Genomic DNA, 24,117 nt, shown 5'->3' with positions numbered 1-24,117 from the left:
ATAATTTTGTCCTTCATGCAGAGTAAAATCAAACAGCTAGAAATTCCAACATGCAATTTGACTTCATTTCCATACTGCTATGAAACTGCAGTATCTCTTCTAACCATACACATATATCTGTTTGCGTGAACTTTTAAAACGTTATCATGCCTGAGCTTTTGGTAGTGTCTAAGTTTATGCACTGGTCTGCAAAACGTAATCCTATATAGCTAGCACAGGAAGCTGTGTCCTCTTTGCAAAAATAAGAAACAACCAAATGTTTCAGACACTCCGACTTAATGACAAGCACCTGAAAAGTTCTTAATTTCTTAAAACTCTGATGTAAAAGTAATTGTATTTTTTTTCTCTAAATACATTTCTGTAGCACAGAAATTTGAATTGTATTTTCCTTTGCTTTTGGAATGAGCTGAAGTATTTTGAAATTACTAAGATTAATACACAGAAAAAACCTCTTAAAATAGTTGCAGAGCAAATTAAAAACAACATGAAAAGACTATAAAAGCAAATAAGAGCTAGCCTGCGTCATGGTCAGTGTGGAGCTCTGCCGTAACTGCCTGAGCAGCTAACTCTTAAAGAGCAATACCTGGGTCCCACATGCCTTTGTGTCTGTGAAGTTCCCTGAAAGAGCTGAAGTAAACCTTGCCAAGCCACCCCTTTCTCACATTTGATTGATATGATGAGCAGGTCCCAGGACTTTGGCAGCTGGTTATTTAGATAGCTCAGCTAAGTACCACTTGTCTCAGGAAAGCCAGCTCCTTAAGGGTTCTTTCATTATACAGAATTTTAAGTAAAAATACCAACTTTCTCAGAAATGAAACCCCCCCAGTTTGTAGGAAAATTTGCCTATATTCTGAATTCACAAATAATTTTCAGGTTACTTCCCCAAGAAAAACTCATATATATGTACTGTTTCACGATGGGCTAAACAGGCAAACACCATCACAGCAACCAGAGGAGTGGTTTTTTTGAGTATTACCTTACATTACAAAAACCTAATTCCGCTCATTGTTTTATATGTACAACTTAACATAATTGGACGTTGCAGACAGACAGCTGAGGACAAAATCTGATACAAAATATTTCAAACGGATGGAAACATACTGGACTAAAAGAGCCTATACATTTATAAGTGAATTAATGGAATAAACCCAGCTGTTTTATGTAGCCATAACCACATAAAATATTATGCACTAATGTCCCTAATCTCAGTAAAAATACTAGGATTATTGGCATAACAGAAAAGCAACAATGCATCTGGGAGTGAATGACCCTCATAAAGTAATTAAAACCAGTACTAAATAAGCCACTGAAAAGGAGCAAACACAAGAAGGTTATTAAATAAAAGATATAATACTCTCAACATACAAACTGGCAGCCACAAGTTAAGCTCAGAAGATTTACCTTTTTGGTTTTCAAACTGTTCTGACAACAGATGGTAGCAGCAGCCCACACTGCAAACAGCTTTGATTTCAGGCTTGGCAGTAAAAATTCGTAGTGTATTTGCAGCAAGATCTCCACACGTATGTAGACCCACCAACAAACAGTCCTAAGAAGAAAAAAAAAAGCAACAATAAATCATCTCCTTCATCAATTGAAAGAGCATACTTCTGCTACCTGGTTAAAAACCATTACTGGGCCAGAATATTCATTTATACCAGAGACAGCACTCTACGTACACTCAGCAAACATACACATGAAAATGGCAATATAAAACCAATGGACAATCTAAAACCAGTAAATATTTACAGTAAAATAACCTCCAGATCTGTTATGATGTCATTGAGTTCTGTTTCTGCAGTGATGCAAGAGGTCAATGGAAAATACAGGTTTGATTCGCTTGACTTTCTTGCTTTAGTCTTGAGAGATGTCATTTTTCTTTGTGTTTTTTCCTCTTCACAGAGCTCCCTACAGTTACAATGAGATGAAGAAAAATCTTCTACAGCATCAGCAGGAAGAACACTAAGAACAGCAAGAACCTCTTCAGAAAGCTTGGTCTCTTGAGATTGTGTCCCTGTCACTAAATCAGCTTCAGTTTCTGTGTTGGTTTCAGGTGTAGTCATTTCTGTGGAACCACAAGAAGGAACCAAATCTTGGACAATCACTTGGTCCTGATTTTGAAGACTGCTGGCATTATTTAAGAGCTCTTCATTGACTGTTTTCCAATTAATTTCACTTTCCACTGGCCTGTCATTTGTCTTTTCCAAACTCTGGCTTTTAAGGTTTTCTCTTCCTCGACTCTGATATGCTCTCCAATGTTTCTTCAATTTTTTATTTCTTTCATGAGCACCATTTGTGTTGGAGCTTGAGGAGTCAATTCCATAAACTTTTAAGTTATATTGCATGGACAAAAACGAACTCAGGTAGCCTTTTCCAGAACCTACATCAATCACCTAGATAACGGAGAGAAAATAAAGGAAAAGAAAATGAGCAACAAGGCACACTTCAAATGCAAAATTATTCCCTAAAAATTTAAGCATGGATTGAACAGCTACCTTATTAGTATCATACTTCTCAGTGCACTTAGATCTTTTGCTTTGTTGGTCCTGACTTGTGCTTTGTTGCTTCTGACTTTAAAACACAGTCAAGTCTTAACTGATGTACTCCAGAAAACAGAGATTGCAATGTTTATGGTTTATGCAACCACATGCCCTGCTTCTTGTAAAGACTTATAGTATATTTTTTGACACACACCTTTCTTCTGCTAAAAAAACCCCCATAAACCACCAGCAATTCCACCTGCTCTTGCTAAATCGGGTCAGAATTAGGAAACAAACCACTCACAGTATTCAGCTTTAGGCTCGTAATTCCCATACTGAGGAGCCTACTACCAATGTGTGTAGAGCAAAAAGCATCTTTAGTTTCAGTGCCTGATTTAATCCCTTCAGATCTGACCTAATGATGGGTGATACTGATACTCTTTTATGTCAGAATGCTTGTTTATTCTGCTTTCCCATTCTGTGAAAACAACCCATACAGCTTTGTTTAACATGAGGATGCTTTTCTAATAATATAAAGGGGCTCATAAGCCACATGGACTTTGCACTGCCTGTTCTGGATGAAGGAGACAGTCTAGTTTCTAGGTCTAGGTTTCTCTCTAGTTTCTCTCACAGCTGATACCATGTGCTAGTTCAGTGACGTAACCCAGGAAAGAAAACCCCATACAAAGTATTAGCAAAAACAAGAGTAACCTGGGCTCTTTCAGTACATAATCACAGTTATAACACCCTATATATATATAGCATGTTTTAATATATAATAAATACATACATAATTAATACATAACACAATATTTTATCAGAATTGGTAGAGTGACACTTCTCTAAGGAGAAAAAATTTTAATTTTCACTTCTGTCCAGGTATCAACCAAAAATAATATTGATTAGATATAATGACTTTGTAGAAGCTCCTGTAAGTGTTTTGATTCAAGAACATCTATGCTCTATTCTTGGCCTGTCACATGTTCGTAAGAAAGCTTACACTGATACTGCAAAACCCAAATTGCAGCAAACACTTCTTAAACTCAACTGCATAGTTTTTTACCAGGAAAAAATATTCAATACAGCAATATTCTTACTCAATGAGAAAGAAAGGTTTATTCAATATCTTATTAAAAAGATTTGATCAGCCACGGAATTGGAAAGAAAAAATTGAGCCAATATCAGTAAAGACTACGCAAAACTGTGGAGAATACGTAATATTAGGCAAAAAATTGTTTACTCAGGTAGCACATGGCTTTCTCATCAGTAGTCATCATGTGATATTGATGAATATTTGCAATCTAGACAAGCTGCAACCATAAAATCTTTCAAAATAAATCTGTACAGGAATCACAGAATGAATTTAGTGAAATGGAATTTATCTAACCTAAGCATACTTTTTAAAATGTCATTTATTTGTCACATCACCAATATTCTGCTCTACTCAGCCCTAGTGAGGCCACACCCGGAGTGCTATGTCTGGTTCTGGGCACCTCAGCACAGTAGAGACATGGAGCTCCTGGAGAGGTCAAGCAGAAGGCAACAAAGATCATTAAGAGACTGGAGCACCTCTCTTATGAGGAAAGGCTGAGGGAGCTGGGCCTGTTCAGCCTTGAAAAGAGGTAAGTGAGAATGTAAGTATCTGAAGGGAGGGTGTTAAGAGGATGTTTCTAGGCTCTTCTCGTTGCTGCCAAGCAACAGAACAAGAGGAAATGGGCAGAAACTGATGCACAGGAAGTTCCACTTAAATATGAGGAAGAACTTCTTTACTGTGCAGGTGACTGTGGACTGGAAGTGACTGCCCAGGGAGGGTGTGGAGTCCCCCTTACTGGAGATATTAAGGAATAATCTGGATGCAATCCTGTGCCATGTGCTTTGGGATAACCCTGCTTGAGCAGGGAGGTTGGACCAGATGACACCCTGTGATCCCTTCCAACGCAACCCATTCTATGATTCTGTCAGAATTGGAAAGAAAAGAGAAGTGTTAAAGGAAAAATTTTACCCACTCCTTTATTTAACAGAGATTACAATTATGTAGAGTGTGCGCTTCTCCACTTCTTCAGGTTCTGAATATTTCAGTAAAAAGCAGCATTTGGACACAAAGGAGGGGTAGTGAATCATTCCTAAGCATGACCTCTGGTGGCTATGGAGACCAGCTGCAGCTTGGGGAAAGTTTCTCAAGTAAATAGAAAATAGAAATTAGCACTGGGAGAACAGTTTAAAAGTAAAAGGAAAAACTGACTAAAAATAGCAAGCAATGATCTTGCATGAAACAAATAAACTGCATTAAATTATTCCCTGCTTTACCTTCCACTGATTACATAGGGAAAGGTAATAAGCAATTCGTAGCAAATCTGTCAAGCATGAACTTTTAAAATGAAATTTCCATGATATGATAAACTCCAAAGGTCTTGTCCACAGCGAGTTGGGTCCTATGTTTAAACAGTTTCTGGCACAATCAAGCATTCCAACATTTCCCAGCATCAAATCACAAATGTAATGGATGCTGAATGCAGAATTATATCATCTTCACATTACACACTCCAAGTTTTGCTGCACATGCTGCAATTTCCAAGGAAAACTTTGACCAATACATTAAATAAAACAAATGTGCACTTAAGCAAAGAGGAATCAACACTGGCTTCTTTTCAGAGCTTAATCAAGAACTTCTTAAAAAAAACAAGTTCCACTTGTATGATAGGAACAGTGCTTAAAAGGGCCAGCAAACTACTGAAAAAAAGCCCTCTAGTTGTTTTGCTTTAATGTTTAAATTCAAATCATTAACCTCGAAATGATCATAGTGGTAATAAAGTTTTTGCTTTTATTCTTATTTTACTATTTACTATTGTACATTATAAAATACCAACAGAGAGCAATATCCTCTACCACCCATTATAAACAGCATGCGTATGGAGGTAAAATGGAGGGCATTTTTCAAGCTGTCAATGATTTGTAATATCTGAAAGAAACACCCTGAGGACATGTGCTGCTGTAAAACACATGTTGTTTCCACAGCTCTAGATTCTTTAATTAAATGCTACATATATCTTGTTTTGCAAGAAGGATGGAAAAAAATCAATAAGGAAAAGCTCCTAAAAAATTATGATTGCCACCTTTTTTTATGTAGAAAGAAACCAAAAACAAAAGGAGCTGCTTTTTAAAGACTGAGAAGGAGGCTTTTTTTAATTTTCCAAAGTAACAGGAAAGCTCTTTCCATATATTAGGGATTTGTAACTTTGCACAAAGAAATATTGGTATAGTGTAGGACTAAAATGGAAAGAAGTTAATAAAGGGCAGTCAGCATTTCATAGTCAGTGATATACTGCATTAATGTTTTTCATTGAATGTTATAATGTTTTTAAAATGTAAACAGAAAATAATCCCATGTATAAAAATACTCCAAGATATCTGATAAAAGCGTGTAATCACGGGATGAAATTGTAGCATATTGACAGATACTTAATAATGATTAGTTTGAGATTTTATTAGTAACCAGCTACACTGAAACTTCAGTTAAGTTATCAAGATGGCTTTACTTTTTTACTTTCTGAACAGGGTTTTTGCTTTCCTTTCATTCCTGAATCTCACAGGAACTATTTAAATCTAAATGAAAAAGCTATATGAAACACCACTTTCCAGCAAATGCAGAGACCACTTACTATTGCAATATAAGCAAACTACACTCTCCTACAGCTTTTTCAGCACGTGAAAGTCTTCAATACTTAAACAGCTAATACTTGCCTGAAACAAAAGGTAAACAAGGCCAAAAACATGCTCATGACAGAGTACAATACCTTCAAAAATGTGCTGTTAGTGTATTTCTGTTCTCTGCAGGGCACACCCACTTTAGGGCTGTGGAGGGCACCCAGGCCTATTACTGCAGCTGGCTCTTCAAGGGCTCTAAATGACCTTGAAGTCACCGCCTCCCATCGCTGTAAGGGATTGCAGGTGCCCACAAACTGATTGTGTCTCACCCAGCAGTGCCTGGCCTTAATTAAAGCTCTCTATTTACTTAACATTGCAGTTGTAAAAACATTGCCGAAAACTTGTCTTCGTCAGCTGCTCCTCACAAAACAGATGGCCAGGACTGAGAATTTTGGTCTCTGTTTCCAAGGATGCCACAGGCCTGACACAAATCTAGCAAGAGTACGGCATTACTTATCTAAATTAAACTCAGTCTGAGCCAAATAACCTACTAACCAAAGTTCAGCTTCAGCAATTCAGAGCCAAATTCAGGTTTTGGGGCTTTTCCTGTGGTGGGAGCAACAGCAACTTGGGATGCTGTAGGTACATTAATTTTAAACTGTACGCATACATATTTACTTACAAAAAAGAATACTCAGAGAAAATACCTTCACCATAAAATCTGGGCAGGTACTTTATTAATCTTTGCTTTTAAAAAAATATAGTTTGTTCTCCACAAATCTTTGTGGGAATGAATTATTAGCCTGGAGGAAATAAGTCTCCATTTACATTTACAGCCCCTTGCATGGAAAGCAAGTGCAGCTCAGAGGTAGAAAGGAATCAGATGTGTGTTGAGAGCCCCATGTCACCTCTAGTTTAAAGCAAGGATGAAGCTACACTGGCCAGTTACCAGCATTAGAGAGATTAAATTGAATAAACGAACTCAGCTCACCCAGATACTGGAAGATTCAGCCTTATCACAACACAAGCTTAAGGTATGGAATCTAACACAAGGCTTAACACTGAAAAAGCTTACAAAAAAAGCATATGTATGTACACTGAGAAAATGTATAGGTGCATTTCGTCTAATAGAATGTGAAACACACTACTCAAAGTCAAGTATTGCTGGGGTGCTTGTGTTTTGTCAACAGATCCATAAATAAACTTCTGCAAGGTTTTACTGAAACAGTGATCTAGTGCATTGTGCAATCATAATTACATGTATATTAAAAAAAGGTTTAAGTTACAATCAATTTTGAGAAAGGAATCCTGCAATTTTTCACCACCCAAAGACAAACCTACCATCTGATGTACCAAACAGCCAACTCATGCAGTAATTTCTGGATGATAATGGTGTTGGGTGTTCAGGCCTCATATATGTTCTACCACATGTATTTCATACACACTCGTGTGTATATATATATATATATATATATATGCTTAATTTGGTCACTCTTCAAACTAAAAACATCATAACTTTCTAATTTATAGATGTCAATACATGTTAAATAAAGGTAAACAGTATTAATAATAGGAAATAATTTAAGTCTTGTGTCAGAGTAAGAGGAGCTTTCAAAATTTCTCAAGATATTCTGCCTTGGTCTCCAGGTGACATCCTTGTGTGCATGACACAAGGCAGCTCTCCTGCTGACAGACATGCAAAACTGCCAGCAATATAATACTGACAAACAGGGAAGTACTGGTCCAAAAGGCAGAACAGTTTTTAGCTGCTCAACACATGGAGGATGATCATGACTTTTTAATATTACTCATGAGTGATTATGAGTTGCTGAAAGGCAGCTCCTGTGGAACAGTACATTTGTAAACAAAACTGTCCTTCAGTTTGACCCCATTGGCTTTTCTTTAGCTCCTATTATGTACAGGAAAAATAAGAACAGCAGTGACAGAATATCAAAGTAATGTATTTGTACACGACAAGGAGAATAACTCAGAAGGTACTTGGTAACACACAGTAAGAAATGCTTTCTTACCTGCTTTATACCACAATAATTTGCTATGCTATTTACCAGCTGTGACATCACCTGCACTTCATGTGATTTCTTATTGTTCATAAACTCATCTGGTTTGATACCTGTATCACATCAGGAAAATAAATAAACATTAACACAACTTGTAATAATAAGAACTTATGATCAATCAGGAAAAAAAAAGCTAATATATACTTCACTGTTTATATATTTTCAGGATAGTAATTTTTAATTAAAAACTCACTAAATTATTACAAGAGTAAATTTCTGAATAATGAATGAATTAGCAACATTCAACACACTGCAAAACTCAGTTTTTTAAGATGTAGCATATTTAATACCTGACCAAATATTAGACGATAGCTATGTCCTGGGTTGTAGTACAGGATGTGCACAAAGTATTCTATCACCCTCTTAATGAACTGTTGAATCCAGGTGGGGCAGTGCTCTTCCCAGGCCCCCTCCCTCTAGGCTATCTTCTGTTAATGGCCCATCAAATGCCTTGCCCATGACTCATAGATAACTCCCTCCGGGAGCTATCTCTCTTTAATGGGCCATCAAGGACCTCCTGTATGACTCATCATCCCCTTGTGAGATGTTCTGCCCAGGGGGAGGAACCAAGCATTTTCACCTGGATATAATCTGGGATTTGGGACACTACAGGGAGCCCTTACCCACTGGATTCCCAGAGGACAAGAGCTACCAGACCTTTCTATGGGATTACTGTTTCAGGAAGACCACCTCATCTGGACTGCTTCCACCACCCTGCTCAGGTTGTATTCTGACTCTGTCAGTGGTCTTTTGTATTATTACATTTATTTTATTTTACTTTTTTTTCCCCCCCTTTCTTCTTATTAAATTGTAGTTCTGACTTGGAGCCTCTTACTTGTTTTGCTTTCAAACCACTACAAGCTACAATTACAAAACTGCATTATTTCTTCTTTTCATTGGATTTTTATTTTTGTCTCATATAACACATTTACCCTTCCATAAATAAAATATAAGGGTAGGGACAATAAATAATCACATTGTACAGCTTGTTAATGCTGCAGATTTGCTGATAATACCAAGAGGGAGACATCTCTACTAAAAGTTAGGAGCGATAGTAGGAAAATTCAGAGGAAGATGAATTTTTCTTTTCTTTATTTATGCTATGGACTGGTTATAGAACTGCTACACCTCTATGACAGAAAATCACTCATTTCAGTGTTGCTGGAGAATGTGTAATGAGACGGAGTCAACCTCCACCAAGGGTTAACTGCTTGTGGAGAACACGAAGAGCTCACTTGCTAACCTCTGTGCCACCCAGCCAAAGCAGGAGCTCACAAGTCACTCCCTTGGGAGAAACCCACATATTTCACTTAGAGGTCCAAAGTTGTGATACACTTGGATCTAGTTAAATTGATGGTAAATCTGAGTAATGGTAGATGAAACTGGATCATTACTGATGAGCATGCTCCTAGAAAACAGTACTTTTCTATGTGACTCAGCAGATTAATGTACTTTCCCATTTACTGCTTTATGCACAGTATGTGTTCATCTGTCCAGAAACTGATCATTAGGCAAAAAACCATGTTCATTTCTTGATCAGATCATGCTGGGAGCAGAGCCAAGTGTGTTACTTCTTTAAAAGAGAGTGGGGAATTGAACTGAGCCCATAAGAAACCCAGCGTTTTCCCTATTTTTCCCAAACCTCAAGGGATCTGTCTATTCCTTAAACATCTGGGGTTTTTATAATAAACTGTTATGACAATACTTAAAATCTAATATAGACTCTATGAAATTACAAAAGGAAAAATAGACTAAAAGACTGAAACAATACAAATAGCAGAAACAAGTGTTTGTCATCTCATTGAAGAATCTCCTTAACTTTAAAACTGTAAAGATCTATACAGCATCCCAAAAAGCTCTTAATTTGTAAGCATATCAGGTTAAAGAAAAACAGACAGAAAAAAAATTAAAAAGAAAGAAGGTCTCTCTTTTTGTTTATGTTGGAACATTTTTGCGTCTGGGTAGGCTCATGAGAAAAAGAAGCAGAATTGGAACAAGAAGAAACAGACATTTAACTTCTTGACAGAAATAAAAGTTGTTTCTTCTCCAAAGCAGCACTGTCACTTTGGATGATGACCACATACTGCACCTTTATTCTTTTCTCTATTATGAACTCAAAAGACTGAATGGGGTAATGCTAGGTGAAGCACTATGTCAGAGAGTACTTAATCCAAATTAAGTATTTCAAACTTGGTAGAAATCCAGAACAATTACCTAACTTACAAAAGCTGAGGTTCCAGACAGAAAAAGCATAATTTGTTTATATCTACATGTATAGTTTATTTATCACCATGGCTATGAAAGTTTCTTAAGCATTTTTGACTTCTTTCCCTGCTTTCCGCAGGATAATGCATTGCTTGTATTTCAGCTCAGGGAAAATTATACTTTTTGGAGAAAATTACGGTTTTAAAAAGAAGTTTTAATTTTCCTGCTTTTTATGCAAAATTCTGATAGGTTTATACATTATTCTGAAAAATAAGCAGATATTACAAACTAATGCAAACAAATGTCTCTGGGGACTGTTTTATACTGCCCGGACAACTGAAAATTTGAATTAAAAAAAAAAAATACTAGTTTGACTAAAACTGTGTAAATTCTTTCTGCTATCACAAAGTTACTTTCTTGAAACAAATAATTATACATGTATATTTCCTTATTACGTGTACAACTGATGCAGGCAGAACAAATACTAATTTCAAAAAACATCAGAAATTTAGAGAACCATCTCCCTTAGTGATAAAAAAAAGATAAAGTGTGGTTTCAAACACTTTACAGAAGTAGCTTGGCTATGATAGAGTAACAGAAAGCTTAATGTTACCAGTTTTAGTTGGTAATGAAATGTTGATCATTTCCTTTGGGAATCGCTAGCATGAGTACCTGTATTCCATCTGAAGAACTGCTTTAACTCTGTAGTGCCATTTACAGCTACATCTTTAGTTGTGAAGCTGGGCAAATTGAGGAGAGACTGTTTTTATACAGAGCTAACAATGATGCTTTTAAGATCTCCTATGGCAGGGTGCAGCGGTTTTATACCCCAGCTACCTGTGGAAATTCAGATCCACCAGATAAAAAAGTATAAATCCATAGTCCACACTGTACAACACCATCTATACAGAAGCTTACTACAGTGAATAAACTCCAGGATCTAGAGTGAGGAACTGGACTAACCATATACTCCAAAAAGCCCTTCTGAGGCTGAGTGATATTCCAGCACAGGGAATTTAAAGATGGATTCATTAGTAGTCACTGCATGGCATGATTATTACCTTGGTCATAAACAGACTGCAAAGGTAGAGTACTCTAAATCCAGCCCTCACTTCTGGGTGGTTACAAAGCAAAGCAGAACACTCCTCAGCCTCAGATCTCCATTCTGAGTAGTTGTGCCCACAACATCCTGAAAATACTTGTGCTCCCCAATGATTCCCAGAAAGGATAGCAATATATATACATTAAAATTGCAAAGAAGCTAGAGAACTATGTAAGTATGCAAACTGTGGGCATAGGCTCAAAAGTCTGTTTGTCTTAGCAGAAAAAAACATATTAAAAACATCTGAAACATAAATGGAATTATCCTGATGCACATTTTTCAGAATATAAGCAACGCCATCATAAAGTTGCCAATTTTCTCAGACTTACGTTACTCTCGACTTGCAAGCTTTAGCATGTCAGGGAACAAACGTATCTTCTGAAATCCAGAAATAAGTCCAAAATATCCAAAATAGCTCACAGTTAAAAGATCACAACTTTCATTTGGCAACTTGTACATTATGAATCCATAAGTTGGTATTTTGCCTCTGCCAGGAACTTCAATTAAGTTAATTTAACTGATATTTAACTGCCAATTCAGCACAAAGGTTTTGAATCTTAATTCTATTGTACACATTTGGAACACATTTTATTTTTCCCAAGAAGTACAACTCAGAAGTACTACAAAAATACAAACCAAAGCCCCAGTTACCCAACCAAACATCACTCCTGCCACACAGAGAACAAAATATTCAGCAATTGTCTTATTCCTGATGCTCCATTCTGTATGACAAGAAGATGGAAGAATCCTCAAAGTTTTGGCTAAAAAAGTTAATCCAGGTATGAACTCTAGTACAGGTATAAGAAGGTAGAACTAGAGAATTACAGAAAACTAGGAGGAAAATGGGGCATGAGAGACAGTAAAAATGAAAATAGCTACAAAGTTGATGGGAAAGAAAAGTAGCATATAGTTTACAAGGAAGAAAAAAGGGTTTCCGATGAACTAAGAGCATAAAGAAAGAAGCCAGAAAGTAAGCGGAATGCACTAGAAATCATTAGGAGCATCTTAGCAATGGCATTCTAGTACTTTTAAAAAAAACCTGGGGAGCCAACCATGAAAAATGGTGACATTGGAAAGAGATCACTGTAGAAAATGGGAGAGATGCACAACATTTGTATAATGGTGCTATCACTTAGGATAAGAAATGTCAGGAGTTTTAATGCATCCCAGAGATAAAAGGCACTAGAAGGCAGAGAGCTGCTCAGTCTGTCTCTTAAAAACTAATGAGAAATCTCAAAGATAGTGACAAATCTAGAGATGTTGAGGACTCCATGCACAGCACATTTGCAGTGAAAATGACAGCAGTCCAAGTAAGGATAAATGTCAGTTTATCATCTGATTTAAAAATTATCATCAGGATAAAACTCCCAGTATCCAACTTGATGCCAATTTAAGTGTGTTTTAATTCATTTTTTTTAACTACAGAAAATGAAATTACTCTTGTTTTATCACATATAATTGGAATTAGTCCCAAAAATACAGAATTAATAAAATCTTTTTTTTCTAAGACATCAAAAGTTTGCTGTATTTTAGCGTGATACTTCTAAGAAAAGCATAAGTAGCAATTATGATTCTTGCCACTTGGGGACAAGACAAACAAAGAGAATTAACAAGGTATCTCAAATAGTGATGTGCCCGTTTCTCTGTCCCATCCCCTTTAAAACTGAATCCTATGATGGGTCTATAGACACCAAATGCTCAAATTGTAGCAAGACAATACATTTCATAAACAAAGACAACAAAGAAACTATCCAAGAACAAATGAAAATGGAAGCGAGGATGGTATAGGAAAAAACCCTCAAATAACAAACTACTCTTCAAAACCAAAACTCTCTTATAGACCTACAACAAATAAGTAAACATTAAAATACAAATGTAAATATACCTGTTGCTCCTTCACTGTCTCCCTTCAGTGCTTCAAGCACATCTTCTAATGGGGTACAGACTCCAAGGTTGGACAAGGAATAATACTTAGCAGCCAGGGCAAACAAATGCACATTGATAAGCTTCTCAGAGTTTTCACAAAATGCACTGGAAAAGATGTCATCATCTGCACATAAAAGGGAAAAAAAATTTGAAAGCAGTGCTTAACAGCTCTCTAATACTGCTGACAGAGAAGGACAGGGAATAAATACTTAGTATCAGACACAACAGGCCACTTATCTTGCTTCCCCAAACTCATTATTTTTCTTTAGCTGTATTCCCCCTTCAGAACTGAGGTCAAATTTTGCTCTTAGCTGAATCAGTGTAAATGTGACAAAATCTGTTGCTTCAGCAGACTTACTTTAGTACAATTGACCAGCTAATTCAGTCAACATTATCACTTCTCTTCTGTTTACAAACTTGCTCGTTAAAAGTGTCCTAGTCAGCCCTATCTGCCAATATATGCTGCTAGGTTTTTTTTAAGGAATGCAGCTGTTCAGTACATGAAATGTTTGGATTCACAATCACTCAATTCACATGCTTTCCAAGCTGCTTTGTAACTGATGAATACTGCAAGAATTAAATTAATTTTTATTCCAAATCAGGTGTAGGCCAAAGTTAGATTCCAATGTGTAATATGTTAGATTCATGATGAAATACTTCATTTTGGTATTACTTAGTACTGAGTTTCAAAAATGTACATTTATTTTTGAGTGAAACATATTAGTATGAATAATTTATTAATTCTCAGTTTGTTTTGTATTGTCTAAGTCCTCTCTGTTTTACCTAAAACTATTTGTGAATTCAATGTATTTTTGCTAATAATTTTTATATATTTGTAATTCTTTTCAATATATAAAAGGCAACCAGTCCAGCAATCCAACTGTTCCAAAGATTTGGAAAAAGTCTCCTGGTCTCTCTTTTGTGTCATAGGTAGATTTTGAGGAAGCACAGCGCAGTAGCTTTCCTGAATCTGGCATGACAATGGATACAGCTGTTTTGATTGACCTCAGCTCTAATGCTCTTCATTTCCTTGCATGACCACAATTAAAGGTCGTGCATATGTTACAACCCACTGAAAACAGTCCCAAACCGTATAAATTTTCATGATATGACACTACAAAGGCACAAGCGCAGCAGACGGATTTTGCACCTAAGAAAGCATAAATATTGTCTGAGCTATGACCAGAATTAACATGGTTTCATTGTCTGCACAGCACTTCTTACTCACTTCTCTCTGCTACAAAATCTAAAAAGTAAACCACATTTCTGCATAAACAACTTCCTTGTCTGAACAAATTTTAGTTAGTGTAGTCTTTATGAAGGATAAGATTGTAACTGGATATTAGAGATGAGAAAGAAAGACCACAGCTTTTAGGGAGAAGGGGCAACTTGGCTTTCCAATGTCTCTTCTGTAAGACTTATTACAGAAAGATAAGAAAATAGATGTGCTTTCACTTTTCCAGCAGCCAACATAAAATATAATTACTGTTCTTACAAATCCCACTTAACTGAATCCCACTTAACTGAAATCCAATGGAGCAATACCCACGTTCTATAACACTCCTTAACTTGGTTATCTGATGGAAGAACATGACAGAACTAGCAGAATCTCATAAAAGATTGCTAGTGTACCACCCGTAATAACACTCCCACCAAACTTAAATTGCTGTCCCAGTCTGACAACTGGAAAAAAGGAATCAACTGAGTTAAGGCATCTGAAGCCTAATTTCAAGTTACAGAATGGCAGTTGGTAAACTTTGCATTATTTATGAATATTAAAATTGTTAGGCTTTTTGACACGTTTCTACTCTGGATGCTCACAAGAGGAAATCTAGCACGTCTTTTAACCAGTCTGTCTATACATTTGCAAACAAATCTTCAGAGGAAAGAAACAGATGACCCAAAGTTGGAATCACAGTACAAACAGTAATTTACAGTAAAATATGAAAATACTTATACACAGATTTGTCAGTGCCTGTGTCCAATTAGCAGAAATGATGTGAAAAACAAAATGCAATATGGCAAGTGTCAGCTTTTCGATGTATTCAAACCAGTTTCTGAAACTAAAAAGGGATCTTACATTTTTCTGCAGGGTACAAGTGAAAACAAGGGTTCCATCCTCCACATGATCATTATAACAAAATTACTTTGAACAAGGAAGAGTAATTTCTGTTTATGTTCAAGATCTCTACTGGTTGGTTTCTGATACCTAATGTTACTGAGTTGCACTAATGCACTCAAGCTGTGATACTACATTTTGCTCTCTCTCTTCTAATTTTAATACAGGCTAGCAATGCATTAATTCGCAAATGTAGGCAGATGTTTGCAGGTATCTTCACTGAAAAACTCATATTCTCCTACAAAGTATTTTCATCATATGACTGGATGGGCAGACACCATGCCAGTCAAGTGAGTAATGCACAAATCAGCAAGCATATGCCCACTCCACTATGGTGCATTCTGATAAATAGCATATTAAAATTTTGAAGTCAGAAAAAAGGGGCAATTCTTGCTTTTTTTTTTTCTTTTAATTAGCAGAAACAATCCCTGCAGAAACCAAAGAAGAAATGTCATATTTTAGCCACAGCATGAAAGCCTCATAATCTCTCAAAAAGATGTGCTTGATTTTAGATATAAATTGTCTCTTTGTTCCAGTAATTTCTGCATCAGATTCTGTAATATGCATTTTGAATGCAGATTATTTAATTATTTTCCGATTTTGAAATCTACAAAACAATACTCGGCCTTCCTGATTCTCATTCTATTCTACAAGTAACCACTTCTGTGTTTGAATCATTCCATGTACTTCCCCACAAAAACAGCTTAGATCAGAGTAGTTTTCCTTTACTGTTTTCTTTACGACCATTTCATCTAATAATTAGTTTTGTTCCTGCCTCTATTTACATTCAATTTTAAGTCCTGTTGCTCTGAATCAGTTCTGACTCTGACATTAGCTGTCATTAAGCCTGTCCTTGCTGCTTCCTAACACTTTTGCTTGCTGACCAGACCACTGTCATGCTTCCATCTGGCTCTTGAAGGTAATTCATAATCCAGTGTCTTTTCCATGCAAAAATAAACTCTGGGATTTTTCCCAAATAACTCAACTCTTTAAAAATGAGTCTTACAGTTAATATTTTGAGAGGTCTTTATATTCAACAGAGAAATGTTGCTAGTGACGTAGCAATTCACAGTCCTTCAATGTCTTTCTGAGTCCAAATCATTATCTTAGCTTGTCTTCTATATCAAAAAAGCACATGCTACTTTCTGTGGAGCATTCTCTTACACTCCACACGCCTTCCTGCCTCGCGTGCCCTTTAACGTAGGATTGCAGAGCTAACGCAATGTGACAGCTACCTACACTCCATACGCTTTGGCACGACGCTGGCTTTTCTCAGCTAAGTGCTTTGTCAGAGATTTCACCTTGGATTTGAAAATGACCCCTTTGCTCGGGCTCAGTCCCCCCCAAATACCACAGCTTTCAGATGCTTTATCTTCATTTCTGTGCCCTGCCCGAAGGAGCATTACTGGTACGTTTCCCTCTTACTTGGACTGCAGTACATTCAGCAACCCAATAGCCTAGCTGGCTTCCTCTTCAGTTCCGTGAAAATTACTAAAATTATGAAGTGCTTCTTAACTAGATCTCGTCAGAAGCAAAGCAGCTGCTTTTCTGTGCCAGACAGGCTGACTATTACAGATGCACAGGAAAGCGGTGTTTAAGCCTTTTCTAGCTGTCCTCCGCACCTCCAGTTTCAACACTGGGAGGACTTTTAGCTGTTACATCTTTCCACTCCTGGAGGTTTTTGGTACGTTTCGTTCGATTTGGGTTTTTTAAATTATGCTCTTCAGGAGTCCGTCAGAGCGAAGGAATCTGACAGTTCGGAGTTTCGTTTCCAAACGAACAGGATGAAATTGACGACACGAGACGACGGTGACAGGCGCCACTACGGCGAGCCCCGACAGCGGAAGTCCCGGGCGAGCTGCACTCCGCCTGAGGCGGGGCGGGTCCGAGCGCGTCCCGCTCCCCCGGCCCGCCCGAGTCCCCCCGCCCCCGCCCCCGCCCCACTCACCGCACGGAGCCGCCGCCGCGCCCGAGTCCGCCGCCAGGGGGCGCGCCAGGGGCCCGGCCGCGCGCAGCGCCTCGAGCACGGCGTCGGGGCTCGGCGCCACGAGCCGCTCCCAGAGCCCGCGCGTGAAGAACTCCACCGTGTGCGCGCGGCACAGCGGCAGCGCGCGCCGCACGAACCGCGCCGCGCGCCGCAGCGCCCGCGCCGCCGCCGCCGGGGGCGGCTGGGCCGGGAGCGCGCGCGGCGGCCGCGACATGGCCCCGCGCGCGGCCCGTTGGCGCGGCGGCGCAGCTCGGTGACGTCATCTCAGTGCGCGGCGCCGGGAGCGCGATGGCGGCGGCGCGGAGCGAGGGGCCCGGACCGACGGCGAGCAAGGCGGGCGCGGCGGCCCGCGGGCCCGGCCGAAAGCGGCGGTGGAGGCCCATGCTGCTGCGCAGCGTTGTCGGAAGCGTCCAGGAGGGTGCGTCGGAGCCGCCGATGGGGCCTGAGGGGGCGCCGAAGGATGCCCGACTCCTTGGCCCAGCTGCAAGCTGGCTCGACCCGAGCGTGCCGGCTGCGGCCAGTCCTGCTAGGCCTAGCGCGGCGTTTGGGCTGGCGGAGCCCGCAGCGCCTCCTCGCCGCCGCGTGTTGGTGGCCGTGGGCTCGGGGCTGGGGGTTGCAGGGCTGGCTGGGGGCGGCCTGTGTGAGCTGGAGCTCCCTGGACTGGGGATTGCAGCCCCTGGGCCGGATGGCGATGGTTTTCGGGTTTAGAACTCGCTCTGAGTTTTTTCCATAGAAAGCTGTACATTTTAAAAGGAAGCTTGTTGGAGAAAAGGTTCAGATTATTCACAGGTAGTTATGCGGAGGTAAAAATGAATAGGAAAAAGAGCACGGGCTTCAGCAGGGTTTGCTGAACCGGCAGCTTTGGAGCAAGAGTAAAAGGAAAAGTTGGACCTAATTTGACTTCCCCTTAGAAACTGTTTTGTTAGTGAATGTTATGAAAGTCAGTAGGTCTTAAGACTAATGCAATAAAAAAATGAAGTATTAGGAAAAAAAGTATGTTTAATTTGAACTTTCCTAAGTTTTCTTTAATGGTCAAGACTGAAACAACCGAAGTCTGATCTTTCCTTTAAGCAATAATCATTCTGTGATGTAGCTGTAGAAACGCTCTTCTGGGACATGTGTAGAAAGAAAGTAGTAGCAATCAAATACTCTTTAAGTGAAAAGATGTAGTAGATCATTAATGTAGAGTGATAGGATGATTTTTTTCCCTGTGTCACAGCTGCACACTTCTGCCAGCATTATTGCCAGTGGTTTCTTGAGACTGCCTTTATTAGCTTATTTTGGTATTGCTTTAGAAGCTGGCAGAAGTAGGAGTGAAGTGAAATTTGAACATCTTTTCACTGGATTCATGAAACACTGGCACAGGTGCTTAGTGGGGAGTGACTGTTCAGTAGCGATGTTTGCAATGCTGCCCCGGGGCTTTAGGCTGTAATCCCCTTAAATCCCTGCAAGCTGCAATGCTGAAGTAGGGAACAACCTAATAATAGTAGTTTTTTCCTTGAACTTATGACTGGTCCTTGCTAAAATTGCCACATGTAGTGGCTTTTTTCAGTTTGGGAAGAAAGCAGATTGAAAGGGTCCTGTCAGCCGCTGAATGGTTTGGTACTGTTTTAGAGCAGGGGTGTTTAACTCCCATTTTGTGATGTTTTCAGGACGAGGATTTGCGTTTCGGAGGAAACAAAAGGTTGAACGGCAGTACAGGAAATTACTGAAGAAGAGAAGACAAGTGCATTCACAACAGGCTGATCAGTTTACTGAGACCTATCCAGAGCACTTGAAACATCTTTACCTGGCAGAGGAAGAAAAGCTTAAGAAGCGGCGGAGGACTCCAGGTGATTTGGTGTCATCAGAAGAAAAGCTTAATAGGGCAGCAGAGTAAGTTTTCAAAGTATGTTGTTTAAAAAAGTAATTCTTTCCATCACTAAAGGAATATTTTAGATCTTAACAGTCCACATGGACTTTAGTATGCCATTATGTCTTAAATATTTTTCCTGGTTGTTAGAAAAATAAATGGTTGTGTAACTGGTTTTGTACTTGAGACAATGAGGCGTCTGTGCACAGTATTGCCACCAGATGGAGATGAGAACAGAGCAAAAATTTTCTGATTTTTCCATAAGAGAGTGGTATTTCTAAATGTTCTCATCTCTCTGCAGTTGCTTCCATGTGTTGGAACGAGAAGTAGAGAATGCAGCTCTAAGCTTGTATGTTCAGGTTTTCTAGCTCTGAGGAGCTTGAATGGTGGTGAGTTCTGCCTACTTTGAGGCAGTCTTTAAGCTTCAGGAAACATCATCCGTATGAAGATACGGTGTATGCATTCCTGAAAGTTGTGTGCACTCTGGTCTTTGGTACATTTGGCATTGAAGAAGTTCAGTTTGTGTTTTCCTGCTGACTGCTTATGCCTGGCCTGGTGTTTGGTATCATGTCAGAGTGGTGCAAACAATCTGTTCAGTGTAGGAGTCTTCTGAAACCTGTATTTGTAGTTAACTTCCCTGAATACGTGAGAAGCAGTGGAAGGCTGTGCTGTGATTCTGCAGTGGCTGTGATGTCTATTGTTACGTCGTCTTGGTGATAATCAGTATCTCAAGAATGTGTATTTTTTCTTTCAGGTCAGCTGTGACTCAAGAGAAGTTTAAAAATAAAACATCCAATCAGAAGGCAAAAGAAGAGTATGAGAAAATAAAGGCTGAGCATGCTAGAAAGAAAGAGGTAAATCTTAAACAGAGTTCTTTCTTGATTCTAAACAAAATATAGATTATTACCATTTCTACTTCTAGTCTTCCATCTGAACCCAGAGAGGACCATAGGAGATACTGGAACTCTTTCAGTATTTTCCAGCTTGCCAGTGGTATTCAGGCACACAGGCATCCAAAGGATCATCCTCTTTGTTCTTACTCTTTTTATCTTGCAGTTGCTGATAGCAGGGTTTTACTATGTCAGTTGATACATCAAGAAAAGCTTAGAGCTTGATCTGCATACCCTAATGGATTTTATTAGACCTCTTAAATTTTGTAGAAGGGGAAGTAATAACAGTACCATGATCTTGTGATGAAAAATGAAATACCCATCCTGTTTCTTATGGCATTATTGTAATGCAGGCTTCATTTTACCTTTTTGTGTCCTTTGACTAACAGTGACACAATTAAATGTAATAGTTTCCACAGTCAAAATTTTTAGTAACTCCCTTCATTCGAATTTAATTGGAATTATTTTACAGGATGTATTGTAATACCATTGTCAAATAGCTTACTTGAATTATTTGGTTAAGAGGTCCTTATTTAACTAGGTTTTTTCTCTCCCAGGACATTGTTGCACTGTAAAATGGCACACGGTGTAACATTGTAGAAGTTGTGTAACCTCCTGGTGACATACTAAATTTCAGTAGCTACTGTATAACTATATAGCTGTATAAAACATACTGTTTATTCACCTATATTTAGTTTTATGCAAGATGATCTGTGATTCTGGATGAGTTACATGACTATTCAGCTGATGGCTGCTTTTTTTTTGCATATTAGCACATATTAGATTGTGTCAAAAGAAAGTTGTGTTATGACCAGCTTATTTAGAGAAGATGGGAACAAGCAGAAGGCCAGCAGGACTGCTGGGAGTTCTCTTTGAGCAGTGCATAGGAGTTGCCTGAGTGCAGGTGTTGGCATTTTCAGTTTTGCTAAAGATAATTAGGCAAAGCAGGAGCTAAGTGCCTCGAAAACAGTAATCATTTAGGTGGAGTACTTAAGTGGTGCATGATGGAAAAGTAAAGGATGTACTTCAGCATTCTGTGTATCAGCAAACACTGGATTTGCTGTTATTTATCTTGGGAAGAGAAGCATAACAACACAATTTTGGTCTCCTCAAAGGCTCTTTTTGCCCTGAAAAAAGCTAGGATTTAGTAAAGATCAGAAAAAGTATGGATGTAAGTAGCAACTGTCTAAGTAAGATGAATGTTCTTGCTTTGAATTAAGCATTTGGTTGGAGCTTAACTGGATGTTGTTTACAAGAAAATACTGAACAGCAGAAAAAATATTAGATAGGAAGTGAATTACAGGTAAGTTAGAGCTGGTGCTGCTCTGGTTTTTTTTAGAAAATGTAGAATAAATTGTATTAGTCATTATGGTAAAATAAGTCAAGGATTCCAAATGGAGAGAGGTTATCTGTGCACATTTTTGCATACTCGTGTTTATTTGATTGCTTGGGGTTTTAGGCTTCTTAGTTTCTTAGATTTCTGTTTAGAATCTTTCCTTGAATTGTGTCCTGTAAATTTTATATCAGAGAGCAATTCTTACTAGTTTCTGTGTATCACTGAAGCCATCTATGCTGTGGAAAACAAGAATATGATCCATAAATTATCATCTGTTCAGGCATTCAGCAGAAATGCTTGCCTATGTGATCAGCGTGGCAGTGCATTTCAAATAATAAACTTTATGAGAAGAAATTATCCAAATGAACCGAAGCAGTCTTTCAGTCTGATTTGTGATGTCTGGCATATTTTGGTAGGACATGATAAAAGTGAAGTAAGCTGTTTGCCTGGCTTGTGGATGTTTGCCCAAATTACTGAGTAGAGAAGGGGATGTGAGATGTTGGATAAAATCTGAAGATAACATTGTGGTGATTAACTATATAATGTTGATAGTTCATCTATATATAGTTAACACTCCATTAGTAGTTTGGTTGCATGTGTGCTTCATGAAAGCTTTTACAGGTGAAAATTTGATTAGGGTTTGTAGTTTTGTTCCATCTCCCTTAAAAGTAAAGTCAGCAGTCTGTGTTGCTTGAAAGAGGACAGGTCGCTAGTAGTTTGGTCTGAACTAATTTTCCCTAGATAATGCTGTCCTAGTATCACAAACCTGCCCAACTCATGGTCCAGATATGTCCTGTATCCTATCAGCCTATCCCGTGCAGATGTGTTCAATTGCACATCTGGGTTGGCAAGATACAGCAGCTCCCATGTGAGTATCACCTTTTTCTTTGCACTCAACAGGATAAAGTGGGGAATTTTTTGCCAGTTTGTCATTTAAGGAGAGTGGTCAAGGAGCACATTTCACAGACAGGAAGTAGTATACATTGCAGCAGCAAACCTTATTGTAGGATGTTCTGCTGAAGAAAACTTGGCTTTTCTCTTGAAGCTGGAGACTCTAAGTTGTTTTGATTGCAGTATGTGCTGAAACAACTGATTCAACTTCAAAGAAATGGTGTTTCTATTGGCAATACAATAGCTAATTGCTAGTAGCTATACAAAAATGAACTGTATTGCTTATCAATAGCTTCTCAGTCACAGAAGATTTGTAATTGTTTCATAATCTTACATATTTATTTAATTTCAGGAAGCAGAAAAAAGAAAACAACAAAGAGAAGAAGCTCAACGTTTGTACAAGAAAAAGAAAATGGAAGCTTATAAAATACTGAGTAAAAAGACAAAGAAAGGACAGCCAAATCTGAATTTACAAGTAGAATTTCTTCTTCAGAAAATACAGCAAAATACATAACCCCTGCATATATTTAAGTTAGCTGTGGACATTTTATTAAATTACTTTTAATAAATAATGTCTTTTTGCTTCTGTATTACTTTTGTTATTGCCTTGATTTATCTCATCAGTTCAGTAATGATATATTCACCCTGAAAATATGTATTCCATGCTGAGAGTGAAAGGGATCTCTTACCTCGAAAATAAATGGTCTGTATTTCTAAACTTAAATTCTATTAGCTCTGTGATATCTTGAATTCAAAATAATAGGCTGTAGCACCATCTGACCATGAATCCAATACTTACTGCAGTTGTGACTAGTAAAACTGCACTCACTTGGGAGGACTAAAATGATGCATGTGACATATTTGATATCTCAAGAGCTGCCAGTTCTAGGAGCATGTTTTGTGTGCCCTTGGATAGGTTTGGCACATGAGAACAAAGTACATATCTTTTACTTGGATGGCTATTATTTGTCATTCTCCACAAAGAATAAAACTTGGCAAAGGTCCAAAAGTGGTTTGGTAAAGATCTTGATAATTGTTCATAAAGCTGCTTTGTAACTTCTCACATGTGAATTGCTCTACCTTTTGTGTATAGCTTTGTAATGAAATTTGTTTTCTTCTATGTAGCTTTTAATAGCAATTTGGATCAATATTTTCAAGTCTGGATTTATGTATTTTCTCCAAAAGAGAGGTTATCCCCACATTTGTGTCTATTTTTTTAATATCTTGCCATCAACCCAGTTGACAAAACCCATTTTTCAGTTGAGAAGCTATAGCTGAGGATCCAACTTTGTGGATTAAAGGGAAAAAATTACAAACTAAGCTAACAGTGTTTTAGAAATTTGTTCAATCCACATTTGCTCACTAGAAAATGTGTGTGCTGGTTTTGGCCGGGGTGGAGTTAATTGTCTTCACTGGGGCTGGTACAGGGCTGTGTTTTGGATTTGTGCTGAACACAGGCAAGGTTGATAGTGGAAGTTTTGTTATTGCTGAGTCGGGCTTACAGAGAGCCAAGGGCTTTTTTCCATGCTGCCACACAGGCACGGAGCTTGGGAGTGCCTGGAAGGTTGAGAGGAGACACAGGACAGCTGACCTAAGGGGTATTGCCATG

General features: G+C 38.5%; 2 protein-coding genes across 3 annotated transcripts in view; one reads left to right on the top strand and one right to left on the bottom strand.

Moving 5' to 3' along the window:
• METTL25 (methyltransferase like 25) overlaps nucleotides 1-17,753 on the bottom strand; it is a 46,948-nt gene extending 29,195 nt beyond the window's left edge. For both annotated transcript variants that reach the window (XM_066183317.1, XM_066183318.1), the window contains exons 1-5: nucleotides 17,501-17,753; nucleotides 13,393-13,557; nucleotides 8,153-8,253; nucleotides 1,758-2,390; nucleotides 1,402-1,546 (exon numbers count right to left, since the gene is read on the bottom strand). In XM_066183317.1, coding sequence (XP_066039414.1) covers nucleotides 1,402-1,546; nucleotides 1,758-2,390; nucleotides 8,153-8,253; nucleotides 13,393-13,557; nucleotides 17,501-17,753 — 1,297 coding nt within the window. The remainder of the gene's footprint in view (nucleotides 1-1,401; nucleotides 1,547-1,757; nucleotides 2,391-8,152; nucleotides 8,254-13,392; nucleotides 13,558-17,500) is intronic.
• Nucleotides 17,754-17,799: 46 nt separating this feature from the next.
• Nucleotides 17,800-23,098, top strand: CCDC59 (coiled-coil domain containing 59). The gene is made up of 4 exons (XM_066183319.1): nucleotides 17,800-17,957; nucleotides 19,192-19,414; nucleotides 20,146-20,245; nucleotides 22,861-23,098. Exons 1-4 carry the CDS (start codon nucleotides 17,828-17,830, stop codon nucleotides 23,020-23,022), a joined length of 615 nt encoding a protein of 204 aa, XP_066039416.1. The 5' UTR covers nucleotides 17,800-17,827; the 3' UTR covers nucleotides 23,023-23,098.
• Nucleotides 23,099-24,117: the final 1,019 nt, after the last annotated feature.

Source organism: Chamaea fasciata, unplaced genomic scaffold (assembly GCF_029207755.1).
Source record: "Chamaea fasciata isolate MVZ Bird 193981 ecotype frontalis unplaced genomic scaffold, bChaFas1.0.hap1 SCAF_5, whole genome shotgun sequence".
Taxonomy (NCBI): domain Eukaryota; kingdom Metazoa; phylum Chordata; class Aves; order Passeriformes; family Sylviidae; genus Chamaea; species Chamaea fasciata.
The sequence above is the reverse complement of the archived record's forward strand: the minus strand, read 5'-3'. Positions and strand labels throughout refer to the sequence as shown.